General features: G+C 40.8%; 1 protein-coding gene across 1 annotated transcript in view; it reads right to left on the bottom strand.

Moving 5' to 3' along the window:
- Window positions 1–2,477: 2,477 nt before the first annotated feature.
- The window catches only part of mfn1a (mitofusin 1a), a 33,194-nt gene continuing 15,074 nt past the window's right edge, over window positions 2,478–20,597 (bottom strand). The window contains exons 12-17 of the mRNA XM_023977642.2: window positions 15,048–15,150; window positions 14,265–14,491; window positions 13,739–13,870; window positions 12,510–12,706; window positions 4,933–5,067; window positions 2,478–4,774 (exon numbers count right to left, since the gene is read on the bottom strand). Of these exons, the coding sequence (XP_023833410.1) occupies window positions 4,630–4,774; window positions 4,933–5,067; window positions 12,510–12,706; window positions 13,739–13,870; window positions 14,265–14,491; window positions 15,048–15,150 (939 nt within the window). The 3' untranslated portion in view covers window positions 2,478–4,629. The remainder of the gene's footprint in view (window positions 4,775–4,932; window positions 5,068–12,509; window positions 12,707–13,738; window positions 13,871–14,264; window positions 14,492–15,047; window positions 15,151–20,597) is intronic.

Raw genomic sequence — 20,597 nt, 5'->3', positions numbered from 1 at the left:
ACAACCCATTTTGTCTACGTGGCCATTTTTTCCGAATTTCGCCTGACTATGTGCCCAAAGTAAACTGCCTGTTACTCAGGCCCACAAGACAGGATATGCATAATCGGTATCATTGGATAGAAAACACATACTTTGTAGAAATGTTAAAATAATGTAGAAGACTATGATACAATTGATATGGTAGCCGAAACTCAGAAGAAAAACCAACCGAATCTTTTTTTTTAGATCCCATTTTCTTTCAATGGAAAGCTATGGGTCCTATGTAATTCCAGCTCCCAGATTGCAATTCTTATGGCTTCCACTAGATGTCAACAGTCATTGTTCAAGGTTTCAGGCTTGTTTTTTCCAAAACGAGGAAGAATTTTGAGTTTTGGTACCAGGAGTCACAGTTGGAAATCAGCTGTGGCGTGTGACAAAGAGGCCATGCACTTTCTAATTTACTTTTCTATTGAACATACTTCTTTCCGTATGAATATATTAGTTATTTACATTTTAGGAGTACTGAGGATTGAATAGAAACATAGTTTGACTTGTTTTAACAAAGTTTAGCGATAGCTTTTTGGATTCCTTTGTCTGCATGTTGAGCGAGTGGATTACTGAWATCGATGGRGCCAACTAAACAGACTTTTTGGGATATATAGAAGGATTTTATCTAACAAAACGACCATGCATGTTGTAGCTGGGACCCTTGGGATTGCAAACAGAGGAAGATTTTCAAAAAGTAAGTGATAATTTAAATCGCTATCTGTGAATTTATGAAACCTGTGCCGGTGGAAAAATATTTTGATGTGAGGTGCCGTCCTCAAACAATCGCATGGCATGCTTTTGCTGTAATGGCTACTGTAAATCGGACAGTGCAGTTAGATTAACAAGAATTTAAGCTTTCAACCGATATAAGACACTTATATGTACCTACATGTTTAATATCCATCATTTTTATGATTATTTATTTGAATTGCGCGCCCTCCAACTTCACCAGAAGTTGTCCCGCTAGCGGGATGCCTAGCCCTAAGAAGATTTATACTGTGTTTGATTTATTGTGTGGATTTATTTCAGTGGATTTTTCACAGTTTAGAAAGAATGCACCTTAAAGGGCACACAAAAACATTTGAAGAGCAATTTGGGTAAAGTGCCTTGCTCTTGGGCACATCAACATATTTTTTTTCACTTAGTCGGCTCTGAACCAGCGACCTTTCAGTTACTGGCCCAACGCTCTTAACCACTAGGCTACCTGTGTTGGTGTTATATGGGTAATTCCATCAATGGATACACACCTTTTGGGTCCTGTAATTTAGTCAAAGTGCCAATTAAAGTAACAGGATTGACGATTTCATCTGAAATCAGCAATAACTTCCCTTGTCACAAGGGGAATGGAATCTTGATTTGTGCAACAGGGAGAGGCAATTGAATGCAAGCTTCACCATTTTTTWWAAATTGTCTATCTATGGGTAACAGGGTTGACTAGTTATGCATGACACGCTCAGTTTTTTCTTTTGAAAATAAATATTTAAAAAGGAAGATTTTCACCATATTAAAACGAGAGTTCAGTTCACGTAACAGGGTTGACCTTAAAATGAGGGACAAGTGTAAATGAATCACTAATTACATTAAATAAATAATCATCTTCAGAAATTACTTTGTCAAAGCAACAAAATAACCAGGGCTTTACAATGATTCTGAAAACTTGGGGTTAAGTGGGTTAAAATCTTAATAGAGGTCGGGAAAATATAATATGGAACAAAAGAAAGTCCGATTTATTGAATTTTCCATGTGGTTTATACACTGAGTCTACAAAACATTAAGAACAACGTCCTAATATTGAGATGCACCCCCCTTTTTGCTCTCATAACAGCCTCAATTCATTGGGGCATGGACACTACAAGGTGTCGAAAGCATTCCACGGGGATGCTGGCCCATGTTGTGTTTCCCCCAGTTGACTGGTTGTCCTTTGGGTGGTGGACCATTCTTTATATACACTGGAAACTGTTGAGCGTGAAAAACCCATCAGTTATTGACACAAAGTGGTGCGCCTGGCACCTACTACCATACCCTGTTCAAAGGTACTTCAATCTTTTGTCTTGCACATTCACCCTCTGAATGGCACACATACACAACCCATGTCTCAATTGTCTCAAGGCTTACAAATCCTTCTTTAGCCTTTAGTCTCCTCCCCTTCATCTACACTGATTGAAGTCGATTTAACAAGTGACATCAATAAGGGATCATAACTTTCCCCTGGTCAGTCTATGTTCATCATGTTTTGTTCACTCAGTGTATTAAAGGGCACTTCATTAAATATAGCAGGCTTTTAAAATTCAYCACTGGTGCAAAATGTTTACTTAAATTATTAGAGAAAATATCAGGCACTATATTCATGTAACGACCCATATATTGCCTCCCGTCAAACAATATTTCCCCCTTGGTGTGGCAAATCCTCAACAGGCAAGAAACACAGACCCAAGAAATATCTGGCCAGATTTATTGCACTTAGTAGATATGAAGTAACTAAGGCTGTTTATTCATGTCTTCACTTGTGTGAAGATGAATAGCACAGTCATGAATAAACAGTGTCTCTCTAATATACCAAATGTAATGTGCAGAGTTTCAGAAAATGCAAGTACAATACATTTGAGTTTACTTGGTACACAGGTGACAAAACTGGTTGTAGAACTTAGCAGCAAAATGAACCGTATACCATATATTTATCCTATTATTTTTCTAAAGTGTGTCAATACTAACATTATTTTTGAGCTGGAAAATAACTGATGTTTGTAAAGCTGAAAAATAGATTAATTTCAAACTCAGTAGCCTGAACTACAAATACTGTACAATATGAGTGAAAAACTACTACTGACTTAGATCATAGGTAGTCAAAACAGGACCCATCTGTAAAACAAAAGTGTCTTCATGGCAATACTGTATGGTGTGTGCAGAGCCCGTAGTCTAGCAGTAATACCACAGGCTCTAGACACATACTCCCTCTCCCCACCGCAGACCGGGGTTCATTCTTCACTCCAAGGGCTCGATTCAATCCGTAATGCCAAAGTTCAGTGCTATAGCGCGATTCAAATTGAAAGGCAATTTCCCGCATTCGCAGAGACTGCATTCATGTCGGCTCAATTGGAAATGACCTCATAGCGAACTATAGCGCTGATTGAATCTAGCCCTAAAACATCAAATGAGACCTAAAACGTCATACTGTTACTCCCATCTCTCTGTCTACCCCTCTGTGATTTCACAACTGTCTAAATAAAATACTGTATGGRACTATGCCTGTTATTTTATTGTGTTTTACTGAATCAGCTTGGCCCTGTATACAGTGTATTCGGAAAGTATTCAAACCACTTGACTTTTTCCACATTTTGTTACGTTACAGCCTTATTCTAAAATGGATTCAATKATTTTTTCCCCCTCATAAATCTACACACAATACCCCATAATGATGAAGCGAAAACAGGTTTTTAGAGATTTTTGCAAATGTATTAAAAATTAAAAGAACCAATCAGACTTTCCTAGAGCTGGCTGACCGGCCAAACTGAGCACTCAGGGAAGAAGGGCCTTGGTCAGGGAGGTGACCAAYAACCCGATGGTCACTCTGACAGAGCTCCAGAGTTCCTCTGTGAAGATGGCAGAATCTTCCAGAAGGACAACCATCTCTGCAACACTCCACCAATCAGGCCTTTATGGTAGAGTGGRCAGACGGAATCCACTACTCAGTAAAAGGCRCGCTTGGAGTTTACCAAAAGGCACCTAAYGGACTCTCAGACCATGAGAAACAAGATTATCTGGTCTGATGTAACCAAGATTGAACTCTTTGGCCTGAATGCTGTGTGGATGTTTTTCAGTGGCAGGGACTAGGAGACTAGTCATGATTGAGGGAAAGATGAACAGAACAAAGTACAGAGAGATCCTTGATGAAAACCTGCCCCAGAGCGCTCAGGACCTCAGACTAAGGGGAAGGTTCACCTTCCAACATGACAACGATCCTATGCACAGAGCCAAGACAACGCAGGAGTGGCTTCTTGACAAGTCTCAGAATGTCCTTGAGTGGCCCAGTCAGAGCCCAGACTTGAWCCCAATCGAACATCTCTGGAGAGACCTAAAAATAGCTGTGCAGCTACGCTCCCCATCCAACCTGACAGAGCTTGAGAGGATCTGCAGAGAAAAAMGGGGGAAACTCCCAAAATACAGGTGTGCCAAGCTTGTAACGTCCAACCCAAGAAGACTCAAGGCTGTAATCGCTGCCAAAGGTGCTTCAACAAAGTACTGAGTAAAGGCTCTGAGTACTGTGATATTTCAGTTTTCGATTTTTTATAAATGTGAAGAAAAAAAAACTGTTTTTGCTTTGTCGTTATGGGGTATTGCATGTAGACTGATGATGAAATGAAAACAATTGAATACATTTTAGAATAAGGCTGTGACGTAAAACAAAATGTGGAAAAAGTCAAGGGGTCTGAATACTTTCCGAATGCACTGTACCTGTGTGAGATGTGCCCCATGCGATAACACATGCAATGACACATKCAGATGCTATCCAGCTAGAACATTTGGTTCCTTGGAAGTTGTGGGAATGWCTGTTTTTGGTTTTAAATTGGTTCTTGGAAACTGAGTAGTTTCTGTATAGAATGATCATGGTACCGCAGACCATTTTAGAACCAGTTCCATTGAAAACCTCAATGTAGCTCCTGGTGAGGATCTGTTCACTRAGCACTGATTCTGCAGATACTGGGCAGAGAATGCCTCCAGCTGAGACTCCAGATCTGTGGCTCTGTGTCTGTGGGAAACAGAAGAGATTTAGCACTCGGTTATTTTCTAACTTTTCATGTCAGTAGTTTGTATTGAAGTGTGTGTGTGTACAATGTGTTCAGAAAGCCCTACTGRCAGATATTAAAAAGCTGAGATGAACAATGCAAGGTAGAGTGGCTATTCGACCTGAGAGTCTTGGAGCGTCGCTGGACGTTCTCCAGTCTCTGGATCCTGCCACTCAGTAGTCGAATGTGCCCCTCCAGCTCCACCTCGCTCAGGTCAACCCGCTGGCACAGACGGGTAAAGGTCGTTGCCAACTCCCTGCCACAACCAAAAGGTCACGTTAGGAGYGCATGAGAGCTGGAAAATACACATACATTACTGTACATGTAACAGTATAGCTTCTGTCTCTGTTCTGGCCCGAGCTGGGTGCAAATCAGAGACCCTTATCACCCACAAAGCAACATTCTAACCAATAGCTCTACAAAAACATGTTCTTGGTTGAGCAAGGGTGACACGATCTCTAGGTCAAATAGAGGGTGACATCACTTGGAAGATTGCCACTACTAGTGCACAGCTAATTAGCGAGTGATTCCACATTGAGGCTACATAGGATACACATGACAGTATAACTGTAAAATAACCACAATTAAAAGCAAAATGACTGCAATGCATACAGCATACTGTAGTAACCCTACATAGGATACACATGACAGTATAACTGTAAAATAACCACAATTAAAAGCAAAATGACTGCAATGCATACAGCATACTGTAGTAACCCTGCAGTTACAAAAGTATCTGTAATTTTTTAGACGCAGTAGTGTAAGTGCAATGTACTGCATTGTAACTGCAATTATTTTTGTAAGGTTAGTACTCTACTCACCATACACTAGTGCTGAGCTTTTTGAGGTCAATTTGGTTCCGATTCGATTATAAATAATCACGGTTTTCGATTTTGTTTAAAAAATATATAAATAAACGCACTGTGGGTTGAATGCTCTACCATCCCATGATGGTAGTGAATGCCCATTACTGCTTAAAATGTATTAACCATCATTTATTCACATTACTTTAATAAAATATTTCAGTTGTGTATATTACATTTGTTTTATTTGATGACTATTATTTCATTTCAAGTCATCATCTTACCTCTATAGAGCTGCTGCCTATGCTGTCTGACAAAATCACTATTTTACTAGTTCTTAAAAAAGTAAATAAGGTAGACTTTTAGGACTGCTGAATACCAACCACTTTGATCATGTATTTTCAGGTAGAAATACCTTGCGAAGCAACTGCTTTCTAACCCTCTCGATTGTGCATTCTTCTGTCTCTTCTCTCCCTCTCTGTGTCTACCCCACACTAACCTAACTTAACAGGTGTAAAAGAAACACACAGACCGGACAAGTTGGTGTGCAATGAATTATGGTCATTGTAGTTAATTACCATGTTTTCTGCGCTAAACTATGTAGAATATTGGCCTGTTGGAAACTACAACTCCCGAATACATCGCACAGTTCGGGCTTGATCTGATTTATCTCTAGAGCAGTGGTCACCAACCGGTCGATGGAGATCTGTAAAAAAGCAAACTATAAGACTTGTGTTCGTATTTTATTAATTTGTCTCAAGTTGTTGGTGTTAAGTGCACCCGATTCAACTACCCTGCGTGTCGGGTAGGCGATGGGTTCCCATTTTGAACCATTTCATATGTCTGAAGGTACCTTCCCGCCGGGCCTGGGTTAGCAAATCAAGTGGACTATAGGCCTACCACTTGTCAATCGGATGGCTCAGAACTTCTTGTTTGCAGTAACGTAGCAGGTATAAAAAGAAAGCTACTGCAAAGTTGATATTGTGAGATTTCAAAGCTTTTAAAACCATGACTAGYGAGAGACTATCAACAAATACAGCAAAGAGCTACTGTTTTTATGATTGAGTTCCTGTTTAAGTTTACGCAACACTGTCAACACTTTCTAAAGGGAGAGCGGAGGGACATTGAAAGGCGGACCCTCATTCTGAGGGTTATACATTGTCATTCTGTCCCTCTACTGAGAGTCACCATCCGATGCAGGCTCCATCAGCCCAGTAAAATAAAAAATTAAACAAGTAATATAACAACTGATATATTACCGGTGTAATCATATAGCCTACATCAAATGTTGAATTATTATTATTTTTTTAATGGTCTGAGAATAACCACAAATGCAAGGCAATTCAAGCAAAACGAATATGTGACTCGTTTCAGAAAACTAGGCGTATGTCGCGCGTCACTACTTCACAGGAGAGGCATTTGAACGTAAACCTTAAAAAGAAATCTAAAACCATTTTTGACAGAAATGCACTCTGGAACATGTGAACTTTCATGTGCCTTAATAACAAACTTGTATGCCATCTGTAAATACGAATACAATTGTTAAATTACGAGCCTAGTTGGTTGAGCCATGGAAAAAGGCAGGAACCTTCCCACTAGCCATGYTTGMCTGWGATAATGGATTGGCTGGACATGCCAAGAGAGGAGTTTGGATTGGTAGCCATATAGCTCGCTTCTGTCTATAACATGAGCTGATCAGTATGTGTAGGTAATCCTTTCTAACGTGGCTTTTTTGAAAGATATCACATAGTAGAACTGAAAAACTGCTGCTCTCCACTTTCTGGAAGACCAAGATTTGAAATCAGTGGAATGACCGGTGGAATTAGAGTATGATAGCTAAGGAGATGGAGAAAATGTTGTAGTTTGATTGCAAATATGCAGAGGGAGTCAAAGGGAACACACAGAAGACTGTTGTACAAAACACCTGTCTCCGGATTACATCTTCAAAACTAAGGGCAATCATGGCATCTGTGACAGAGAGGGAGAAGCGTTCATCCATGTATATGGGTAAGATAGTCTAGCTAGCTACATTTTCAGATATTATAAATTTCTAATRTTGTCAGAAAGTCGTTTTCATTTCAAGTTAAAGCGTAGTGTTAGCTAGCTAGCTAACGTTAGCTGGCTGGCTCCCTAGCTAACGTTACGTGTATGATCTGTGTAGTAATATTATTAGTATCTCAGAGCCATTTGCATTGCTAGTTATAGCCTAATGTTAGTTAGCTAGATAACATTGAACCTGGTTGGTTAGCTACCTGCAGATTCATGCAGGGTAGTAACGTTATGAGTTGGGATTATGGTTCATTGTTTAGCTAGCTAGATTCATGTTTGATGTTGTTTGATGTCAGACGGCAATAGAATGTTCATGATGTCACTGCGACAACTGTCAATAGACGTAGTATAAACCAGCCTTTAGTCTTGAAATCTTTGGTTGTTCAGTACAGGGCCTCACATGTGAATCCTTAAAGAGATGGGTGGGGTTAAGGCTAAAGAGGGTGTGAACGATGCTGAATGGTTGTAGACAAAGAAGTGCTCTCCAGTAGGTTTACCAAAACATTCAAGGGCCTTTTTCTCACAAATGTTTATCAACTTACAAGTTTATCAACTTTCAAAACAGAATTACTTTCCCATTGTTCCTCAACTGTAGTGTATGATATACCATTTTCTAGCTCTGAGTCTCTACTTATATATCCAATGTAAAAAAAAAAAAACTATTTCAAATGATGCTACATTAGACCGAATCGAGCCGGTGGTTCCTCCTTTAAAAGTTGCGTCATACTGTGACACACCTTGCGGGCTGCTGCAGCATTCTGTGGCAAGTTATCTATTTGTCAGACATTTTTGCTGTTAATGCTAATTTGACAACCAGAGGGCGTCTTTGAGAAGCATTTGATAGTCTTCCAAATTGCAGGAGACCAGGGTTCAATTCCCTGACGTGGAGGAAGGAGTAGGCTGTCCTTGTAAATAATAATTTGTTCTTAACTGATTCTATATGTGTTATTTCATGGTTGTGATGTCTTCACTATTATTCTACAATGTAGAAAATAGTAAAAATATAGAAAAATCCTGGAATGAGTAGGTGTGTCCAAATGTTTGATTGGTACTTGCTTAATTAATTTGATAAATGTTATGGTGTTTCTATTCCATGAAAAATGGAAAAACCCTCTGGGTACATTCAGACCGTTTCACTCTCCGAGCGCACACTGGACGTTCGGGCCGAGGAGTATGATTGATTTGAGCGTCCTGGCCTTACAACAGCAGTCAAGCACCCAAGCTAACATTGGCTAGCTTGATCGCTACTTCCAGACACAAATGACACCACTCTGACCATTTTACTCACCCTAGCTGGTTAGGCAGTTTTTGTGTTAACCAGWGTGTTGGTGACTGTAACTGTGCTGCTGGAAACAATTTAATTGCGAAGTTTAGTGACACCGGCTATATTCAACGGGTGTTGAGCGCTCGTAAATTCATTATTCTGCGCTCTGGTACACTCAGACGAGAGTGCTCTGAAATCGGAMTAGATAGCCAGAGCGAATTTACGAAAGCACCCGAATGTCTATTGAGAACGCACAACGACTACGCCATTTAGCTAAGCTAAGAATGACGGGAATAATCAAGTCAATAAACGTTGGGTAGTTAGTTAGCCTATAGTTAATATACTCTCAAGTTTGATGTGTAACTACTAACGTTAGGTAGCTAGCTAACATACCGGTACATACTGCTGTAATGATATGCTATGTGGTTTGTAAGGACAGCGTAGCTAACAAATTGTCAGCCAACATAACGTGTAAGGTAACTTGTTTGAAAAGTCATTACTTTATTACATTGAGTAGCAAGCTACCGCGAGGACGTGCTCTATCAATTTTGTGGCTTGAGCATGCTTTTGGTGCACAGTCGATAACGCGCTGGCCTTCGGGCAAGAAAGTTGAGGGTTCGAAACCTGCTCCCTGCTTGTTTCATTTGAAGTTGTGCACAATTATCAGTTTATTATTTGGTTTATAATGCCCATTCATGGTCAGTTAGAGACARAGTAGGACCCAAAAGCATAATCAGTGCTCTAACTCCCCCTTGGTCATTAGGGAAAATGTGGTCTGTGATAGGACGGGGTTTTTTCACACCTAGCTCGGCTATTAGACTATTCTTTAGTAAAGGTTGAATAGTCTATTGTTCAGCTATTAGGCCCCCTCCCCAACTTGCAGCAATTTTTTGTTGCAAGTTGCTCTCTTTTTGTCGAGAGCAAAACTTTTTTATTTTCAATAAAAAATAATTGTTCTGAAAGCAAAAACGAGGCTTTAAAGTATTTTTTTGTGGGGGGGCAATCAAGTATTTTGTAATAGAGTGCAAAACTTTATGCATTTTATTCCCCAAAAATATTTTGAGAACAAAAAATGTATTTGAAAAKAAAACAATTTAATTTCGCTATCAACCACCCTCCATTTTGGCCATTTTTTAAGTGTCAGTTTGGCTACAACCAATACTGTTCAGCCTTTCTTTCCAACACAAAGGAAGTCATAGCGGACTCCTATGAAGGACTGTGTGATGATGGCATCTCAGGTAAGCAGTACTGGGCGTTCTTCCGTCCAACTTCTACATAGCTAGTAGTTAGCTCCTACGATTCAGGGACMGTTCATAACATTCCACTATATTACATAGATATATACATACATAGAAGGATAAATCATGCAATTATTATTCTCAAACTAACCAAAAACATTTAGCTACGAACGCCTGTTCTCGCCATTTTCAGTTGAATTCATCTAACTTTCTTTCATGGTAACTCATAAGCAGGCCATGTCCTATTTGTTACATAGTCGATATATAATCATATTACATGACAGTGTAATGGTTAGCTTTTTTTACAGAAGGATGAAAGAGCACAATATGTCTGTCAGGGAATGCTATTCTGATATGTCAGATGAAGAGTTAGACCAGAAAGTCAGGGCCATTAAGGCAAGGATGACCCATGCAGGCTTTAGAATGGTCAAAGGAAGTCTTCAAGCAATGGGAAAGAGTTAGGGAGTCTTTGCAGCGTGTAGATGGTGCAGGTATCATTGCCAGAATGATCCAGCTTCGTTGCATTGCTCTGCAAAAATACTCTGTTCCTGCTCCCCTGTCTCTTGTCCACATTGATYCAAATCATAAATTGATAGGGTACTAAGTGTCATGCCCTGATCTGTTTCACCTGTTCCTGTGATTGTCTCCACCCCCTCCAGGTGTCGCTTATTTTCCCCAGTGTATTTATCCCTGTGTTTCCTGTCTCTCTGTGCCAGTTCGTCTTGTATGTTTAGTCAAGTCAACCAGCGTGTTTTTCCCGCGCTCCTTTTGCTATTCTCTTTTTCTAGTCCTCACGGTTTTGACCCTTTCCTGTTTCTGAACTCTGTACCCGCTTGACTGACCATTCTGCCTGCCTTGACCATGAGCCTGTCTGCCACTCTGTACCTCCTGGACTCTGATCTGGTTTTGACCGTTTTGCCTGTCCACGACCATTCTCTTGCTTATCCCTTTGGATTATTAAACATTGTAAGACTTCAACCATCTGCCTCCTGTGTCTGCATCTGGGTCTCGCCTTGTGCCTTTATACTTAGATGTATAATGTCTTCATCAAATATAAGAATTTATTTAAACTTTTTTATTCTTACTTATTCGTAGACAAATTTTCAATGATGTATGAAATWGGAGTTGTTCTTCATCAACTGGTAATACATAAATAATGAAGCAGGTTAGTAGGTTAAACATTTCACTTTTAATTCCAATGCTTTTTTCAAGATACAACATTGTCATCTTTGGCGGTATAKATGGATTTTCAAGGAAGGTAAGTATATTATTTTGTATGCATATTGCCCATTTCCCATTATCTAATGAACAACCACAATACCAGTCTGGTGTTAAGRTWTCTGTGCTGTATTGATGTATCCTGAAAATGAGATCTGCTGCTTTAGATTGAACGGTSATATCTCAGTTATTGTTTTCATATCTACAAAAAAGATACTTTACTTTCAGAGTGCGAGCTGATCAAGGGGTCGAAAATGTAGATTTTACATCCACTGTTTCACAGGACGACAGCRTGGTTTGCTGGTTTTCTCAGGAGTCCCTAAAACATTAAACAACACGAATTACAAATTCATACTCATGTCATAACACTAACTAGCTAGCTAATGTTAGCTAGTCAGCTAATATGCTAAATAGCGATTTTCGTAAATTACTATATGACAAAAAAATATGCAKAAACGTTGGTATCTACATTAACTAACATATTCCTCTCAATTGTACATTTTTTGCTTGACTCGTTATAACTACTTACATTTGCTTCCACCGTAATGTTTTGCCAGCCATCTTTGAAGAAAGTCACCAGGGACCGATGGCTCGCGTCAAATTCGTCATTGGAACCACTCGATATGAATGGTTATATAAAAACCTTGGGACCCAAATGCATAATGAGTGCTCTAACTCCCCCTTGCGGRGGTCTGGCGCACTGAAGCCGTGACGCTGCGTACCTCTAAGTCCCGCGATGTAAGCTCGCAACTTTTAAAGGAGGAACCACTGTATGCAGTGATAATGTTTTGGGCCTATAGCTTACTGCACAAACCTCAATACTACAGTACTGTTTTTAATAGGTTCATGTTGCATAATTGTATGTTTTTTAAGTAATGTAAAATTTGCATTTTGACTCAAAGTGATGTCTCAAAAAAGGTTGGTGACCACAGCTCTAGAGAAACTGAGGAATGTGTGCATTGAGCTCACAGAAAAAAACTGAATGAAATGGAATTCAAATAATTTATTATAATAATAGGTTTATTGCGTAACACTACCATACACTCATTTAAATTCAATCGAAAGCCACAGAAACTAAATTAAATCCTATCTTCTCTCAAACTGTTTCGGTAGAACTGGGACTCACTGGTGAACCTGCTGGCTGCAGCTCCCACTGGTGAAGGGGATGATGGCCCTAAGTCGGTGGATGGCGAGCTCCACAAACTGCTGCTTCAGAGCCCTTTCCCTGGAGGCGTTGGTCCACGTCAGCTTCTCGTACAGGTAGAGCAGGCCATAAAGTGTTGCGGAGAGGGCGATGAGCCTCCAGCCCACTGAGCGCCACACCTGCCGCACAGGGTGGGAGGAGATCACCTGCTTTAGCATTAGCTGTCAGCCATTAGCCATGTAAACATTGCTGTAATAGCAGTGCTAGACTAGCAAGAAAAATCAGTGTTAGCATTAGCTTTTACAAACAGTTGTCAGTATTAATAGCAAATTAGCAATATAATCATGTGTCAGTGTTTGCTTTATTGTGTCAGTTTTGGCACGCAAGTTATCTGTTATCATTACAAACAAGTAACGGTAGCTAACACTGTTCCATACAGATTTTGCGTACCATGGCATTCAAACGAGGCTGCGATGAAAACAAATGGGACTGTAGTGACATTGTTGGTATCAAAATCCGGGTGGCGTAAACTACGTTTCTATTCAAGCGTTGATTGACATGGTAATAGACCAATAGTATTCGAGAAAAATTGAAAAACCTGACCCCTCTGACGCTGTACGATACACGCTTCTCTCGCAGATTAAAAACAAGAAAGTGAAAGGGATAGGGAAAGGGGGATACCTAGTCAATTGTACAACTGAATGCATATATTTTTCACGTCATCACTGCAAGCCATCTATCTCAAAAGCCGTGACAGCCYCAGTTTACTTGTGAATATCACTTTAGCGCTGCCCTAAAAGCCCTATTCAAATTCGACACAACCCTTGAAATAGGTATGTAATGACACATTATTTTAACTCTTTATAGTGTTTTATAAAAAATGTAGAGGTGATAAGTTGCCCAAATCGGGTGAAAAAAGCTGTCTCACACAACATACCTCCCCCTTTCACTATTACTCAGTAGCCTTAGCTTCCCCCTCCGCAATTAAAAAAAAAACGGGCGGAGCTCCATTGCCTTCTTCAATCATGTARGGAAGTTTATTAATTATCGTTAAGRGTTAGTGTGCCAAAAGATAACGGCTAGCAATGCATGTGTTAGCGATGGTCAATATAAGCACCTTTCAGTTTTATCAGTAGCTGTTAGCAAATAGAGTACATTATAAAATGAAATGCAAACATAATTGGTTTGAATAGAAGAGAACGTGCACATACCACTCCACCAATGACAAGCACAGTCATGGAGGCTCTGGAGGTGAGTGACACTACACCTGTTGCCATTGAAAAGGCCACGTGGTCCTGTAGGCTGGTTCCACCATGTGCCTGGAGTGCAGTAGGAGAGGTATTCTGGAGAGAATTTAAGGGCATATGACACTGGTGGCCACCTACATCAATCCTCCTCATCGAGAACTACGGGGTGTACAGGCTTTCATTCCAACCCTGCTAAAATTACTTAGCTGTTCTTCGAGACCTTGATTAGTTGAATCAGGCATTAAGAATAGGGTTCGTGCAAAACCCTGCAGTCCCAGTAGCTCAAGAGGATGGCTGGCCACCCCTGGCATATCACTCATTTATCCTACTGTTGTCAAAGTAAACTTTTTTTTAAGCATCTCAGAGTAGGAGTGCTGATCTAGGATGATGTCCATGCCATATTTTTGAAATATGATTTAAAAGGCAAAACTGATCCTATATCAGCACCTCTACTCTGAGAGACTGAATACAGACCCTGACCATGGCTAACCTGAAACTTCTGGTTCATGGCCATCAGGGCTCGTTTGGCATTGCTCGGCCCAATGAATCGACTGACAAGGGCAGTCCAGCCGAGAGAGAACTGGAAGTCGATGTTCTCCTGGAAGTCAGCGCAGAGGGTGGCCAGGTTAAGGTCGTAGGTCAGGACAAACTTCCTGCTGGGTAGGTGAATGTGGAGCTGCTCCTGGACAYCAGGGGGCAGCAGCGGCCGAATATTCTCTGAAATACAGAATCATCATCATGGGTCTAACTACACATAAAAATAATACATCTATATAAATCAATTACTTCCTAATTCTTGGATTGATATTGTAGCGATCCTCACTAATGAGTCCACGTTACAATTCCCCCAAAGTGGGTTAACTCTATTGGAGAAATGTGTAGCAAGTTTGCCTTTCACAGGAGCGATCTGGGTTATATTGCTGAGCCCTCCGTTTGCTATATTGGTGACAGGTTTGGGATGGCGCCAGTGAAGCCATCGCAATGCACGGATGGACGTGCTTCGTAAACCTGAAAGATGGTCCAGCACGGAGACGTACCTTTGTGTTCGGACYGGGCAGTGTAGCAATCCTCACTAATGAGCCCACATTACAATTCCCTCCAACTGGGTTAACCCTAATGTGTACCGTTGTTTGCCTTTCACAGGAGCAACACGGTTCCTATTTCCGCTCCCTCTATTCGCTATAATATAATAATGTTATGCCCATGATCACCAAACTGTTTTGAATTTCAAGAAACACATTCACGGCTCAAGCAAAGTGTGTACTATACCTACCAATCATGTTTTTCTGGCATGACTGCATGTGGCCAATGATCCCAGTGGAACAACGAAAGGCCAAAGATGTACTCATCCTCTCTTCCACATGCATCATAAGCTTCTGCAGGTGAAAAAAATGAGGAGAAAGAGATTATGAGACCGCATGTAATGGAGGTGGTTCAGTGAACCACGCTCGCGTGATCAGTAACCTTATCGGAGACCTGGATACCTAGGTTAGCTCCCAAAGCTCTGCCCAGGCTTTAGCTCAGCGGGCTAATGGTGTTGTGGTGAGTAGACAACCCGGGTTTGAACCTGGTTGGTCACACACACAACCTATTACTCAAAAGGATGTCAGTGAAGATTTAGTTTACCATCATTATATTTTTTAGACAATCATACACAACCAAGTGCTAATGCCATAAAAAAACTAGAATTTGAAMGACACTGACCAGTACTTTTAAAGTTCATACATCACTGTGTTATCATCCATAGATGTAAACAAAGCTTACATTCATACAGACACACACAGTACAATGCCCCATTGACCCTATGTCTATTGACCCCATCCACCCCCCTCTGACCAGCAGGACTTTAAGAGGCTTTCCTTTCAATCCTGTTTAGCGTGATCGCTCACTCTCCAGCGGATGGCCGAGAGGTTATTAGCAAGGGATATAAATAGGTGCTGTGATTTTGTGCAKATAGGATAACTTAAATGGTTAATTAACATGTGGTAAATTAACAATAGATCCAATTKAAAAAACATACCTAAATAAAGTCCTAAATTGAAGAGGCGAGAATATAAAATAGGTTTGGTGAGATAGGACGGTAATTCTATGCGAACATGATAACTCAAATGGTCAATTAACAAAAGTGAGTTAGCCATAGATCCGATTCCAAAGGCAATACTGAAATAAAGTTTTAAAAAATGGAGAAAGAAGGGAAACCTAATATAGCGGAGTGAGATACGAGATATTAACATCAAAAGAACAAGGAACAACAGAAAAATAGGCTGCTGACTAGGGATTTACGACCCCTGGAAAATAGCTTATAGGTTGTATACGGTGAGACCTAATGTTCGATCGAAAGACACCTCTATAGATAAAGTTTCAAGAAAGGAAAAGCACACATAGAGTGTGACCCCACACATAGGGAGTAGTGACATACACATCAATAGTGAGACACATAGGAGTAATTTAATCAGAATTTTAAAAGCACACACATAGAATAAGGAGATAGATATATTTATCAGTCAAAAGTCATAAGGAACAACTAAGAATAAGTAGAACTTATAGTCGTATAAAGTGTGAGATCTAAATAATATATCAGGATTCATACAAATAGTTATTGTAAAATTCTAGGAAAGATTAACGGGGGCAATTTATTAACATAGGTTAAGGATAATAACGGTAAAAAGCACATACACATAGATTGTAAGAAGAAGCATAATAACAATAATAGTAATTGAATAAACATGAGTAGTAAATCCCCTAAGGGAATCCCGAAATTAACGGGAGATGAGAAATATATGCAGGGAAAAGATAAGAGGAACATCTGTTTTGGCCCGAAATGGAGGGAAAGGTACGATATTTGACAGACGTTTAAATATAGAAAAACTGGAATCAATGATTAAACAAATAAATAGGGTTTGTGGGGACAAGGTAGAGAAGCAACGGACAGAAGGGCTCGACACCGCTCGTATTTGGCTGGCTGAKGCTAGAAAAAGAGCGGAGGGGGCCAAGAAAAAGGGAGTTACCAAGGAGGAAGAGGCACAGAAAGGAGGACAGGATTTAGCAACCTTATTGAGAAAGTGGATAGAGYTAGAAAAGGGTGGAGGTGAGAAAAGACAAAGAACTCTGAAGAGAGATGACAGAGAGGGACCTAAATGTTACAACTGTAGCAAGCCAGGACATTTGGCTAAGGAGTGTGAGSAACCATGCATGCACTGCYATACGGTGGGCCACAATCAAGGCTGTAGAAAGGACAGAAAGGATAGGAGAGAGAGTCAAAGGCAAGAACAGAGAGAAAAAGGMCAGGCGCCTACAGCCAGACTCAGAGGAGGAATAGAAAAGAAAGAAGCAGATCACCTCGAGATAATTGTAGACAAACATAAAGGAGGCCTTAAGGGGAAGGGACCTAAGAGAGAAGGGGAAAAATGGACAGGATCAGACAATAGAAAATGTTTCAATTGCGATGAGACAGGACATTTCGCCCGGGAGTGTAAGGCTCCCTGTKAACATTGTGACCGAGTAGGACACAACCACTATTGGTATGTTTTGCCTGGAAAGATACAGTCGCTAGTGTTTGGACTGTTTGCAGACAGACTAAATGGGTTTTAATGCTGCAAAGCAAGCTTGGACCAAACTAGGCAAGTAGTATGTTAAAGTAGGGGATTTTCATAGATTTAAAGTACAGCATTGTATCCAAGGGTAGCGCATGCTCAATTAAGTACATATAACCATATAACATTTTAAACTAATAATTCGAGAGAGTACAAAGGAATTATCAGTATTATTAGGTTTTGTTTGTGGTCAACGTTTGGGTTTCTAAATCGGGGTAGTATAATGAAATGCTGAACCAAGTGGTTGAATTCTTTTCTGGGAATAGGAAGGTTTCATTGTCTCTTTGGAATGTTTACTAGAAGTCACAATATCTTAAAGGGGTACACACACACATGGAATGTTTAACAAAGTTTGATTTTCTGAGTTTTAATAAAACACGTGAATTCTGTGGAGAAGGGAATGTTCTGGGAACCTAGGATAGAACATGTAGAAAATGGTTGATGGTTTTTCTTTAATTTGTCTAATATAGTAAGAAACACTACTGTGAAAGGGTGGTATGACTTTTGACCTCTATCATGGCTTTCCTTTGTGGTCTGATCAGCCTCATGGGAGGGCCATTTGGATAATGAATTTAAGGTCATTTGTAATACTGATTTTAAGGTGGCTTAAGTAATGTTTAGAAATCTAGCAAAGTTTTATTTTCCTTTAGGGAGTCAGCTGTTGCTGTATGCAGTGTAAGAAATTTGACACTTAGAGATTACTACCATAGACATGTGATTTTTCTAAAATCCATGAGTTCAGACAGGGAGACAGTGAGACATTTAGTAAATATTTGGAAACAACCTATATTTGATACGGACGGTTGTGGGAAGGAGCGACKGACAGACAGTAGAAAAGGCAGACGGAGAAGGGCTCCCCCGCCCTATGTGGAGGCCGAAGGTGACCTTGATGGTTTGGGAGTATGAGGAGAAGGAGGGGGGGTGGCCAGGAAATGAGCAAGATAGAGAGAGAGCTGAAGGAATTTGAGGAGAATGAGAGGGAGAGACTGGGAGTGAGGAGCAGGAGACCTGGAGCATTACGAAGGTTAGAATCTCATAATAAGCCAGGATTGAGAGAAGAWAGAAGTGACACAGAATAATTAGAAGACGATGAGAAGATACCCCAATTCCCACTCATAACCTTACCCAACCCCAGAGCTGGGGATGGAGCATAACCAGGCACGATAGAAGTCTATAGGGCATGGAGACAGAGGGATGTAGRAAGGGCCTTAGAAGGAGTCGCACATCCTAAAACAGGAATAGAGGGATTCAGAAGAGAGTTGGCACAAGGATKATTTGCCCAWACTACCTAAGGCATTGTTTAGATATGCAGCCATATTYATACAGGGGCAGAGCRTTGTATCAACCGGAGGGATGGTAGATGGTAGAYGTAATTAGACAACAGTTTGGAGCATACGGAAATATTTGTGCACAGAATAAGCACCAGGGTAGACAGAAAGCAGGTTAGAGGAAGGATAGTGGTGCAGGTGGTAGAGCAGGTTAGGACACACTTTGTGGCCTATTGGATATTGAACRAAAAAATATATATATATTCTATATAATAGATATAGTAAATGGGTAGAAGCGTTCCCAACTTACTTGGKGGAKACGATTCCAGAGTTAGGGACCAGAACAGGTAGACATAGAAGTTGAAGATATACTAGCAGAACACATGAGACGACTGTTTGTTAACTTCTCTAGGATAGCGTCACAGAGTTAGGAGAGAACCGAATACCAATAAAGGTTCGGGGTTACCTCTACTACGAAGATTCCCTAACCCGCCCCTATCCTCCCTTTGTGTGTTCATAGAAGTGAAAGTATGGGCTGGCCTCTAGCTGATGATATGTTCTCCGGGAAAGGGTGGGGCTTTACAGGAGCGCTGATTGGTCTGAGCTGTCTGATTGTGGGAGCCATATTGTAGAAGATGAGGGTTTTTATTGACAACGTGCAAAAGTTCACTTAATCTGGATAAACAGGAAGTGAGAGTTGAGCTAGGGAAGGTATCTCAGTCGAGCTCTATGTAGACCAATGGGCGCTCTGACCCCTGGCCAACTAGAACTATGAGCCTTTATGGAAGATATCTGTGCAGGTCCCCGTGTAGTTCATGGAAACAGGTATAGTCACCCCGAGAGAGAGGGCTATATATAAATCCACATACCCAGTATGGAAGAAAATGGAGTATAGTTAAGGTGAGGGTTTTTGACTGTAATCCGGAGCGAGGGAAGTATTGCATAAAGTTACGAATTACCATAAAAACGTAAAGAAAGAGGATCTAGGGTTATGGTATGTTGGGTTTGATCAAGTTTTAACGCTTGACTACCACTAGTACCATTCCGGGTAGAAGAGGTTAGGGCCGGTGATAGTTCTWCAGCCAGCCAGAATACAAGCAGAGCCCCTGACGAAACAGATACTGACCGTGGAGTCGTCCAGAGCCAAGGACCGGTGCGGATAGTTCAGACGAAAGATCTTAAGGAAGTGATTGAGGTAGAAACTGGTTATGGGGATTCCAACCTGTGGTTGGAATGGATTCAGTATACATCCAAATCAGTAGCTAAAGAAGAATGTTATGCCTGCGCTACAGCCAAACCTCAGTTGACCACCATCCCCTTTCCACTTGATGGAATTGATTCACCCAGMGGAATGGCCTGTGTGGTAAAGCTGTTCATGAAGGCAGGGCAGCCAGACAATGACAGTTGCAATGATCTGCATTATCTGTATCCCCATGTACCCATTACATCCAGACGTCCCTTTTCACAGTTACAGGAGAAAATTATTATTGTATGGCTCGATACATCACACACGGATAGGACGTAGGGGAAGTAAGAACATGCAATAGGACAGAGAATGTTACAACCGACAAGACAATGAGGGACCTGACTGGGTGGTTGAGTTCCGAGGACTTTAGTAAGATAAAAAGGCCTAGAGTGGATGTCTGGTGGTTGTGTGGCGGTATGAAGCTGTGGCCTAACCTGCTTACAAATTGGACCGGTATTTGTGCACTAGTGCAGTTAGGCATGCCCTTCACCCTTATCCAACACAAAGACCTAGTGCCAGGTAGAAGAGAAAGAAGGAGRGCTCRGTCAGGATCTTTTGACAATAGAGTTTACATTGATAGCATTGGGMTTCCAAGGGGGGTGCCTGATGAGTTCAAAGCTAGGAATCAGATATGGGCTGGATTGGAATCAAGCATCTTCTGGTGGTCAACTCTCAATAAAAATGTAGATTGGATAAATTATATCTACTATAACCAA

This window comes from Salvelinus sp. IW2-2015, linkage group LG32, assembly GCF_002910315.2.
Source record: "Salvelinus sp. IW2-2015 linkage group LG32, ASM291031v2, whole genome shotgun sequence".
Lineage (NCBI taxonomy): Eukaryota > Metazoa > Chordata > Actinopteri > Salmoniformes > Salmonidae > Salvelinus > Salvelinus sp. IW2-2015.
This window is presented reverse-complemented; position numbering and strand designations above follow the sequence as displayed.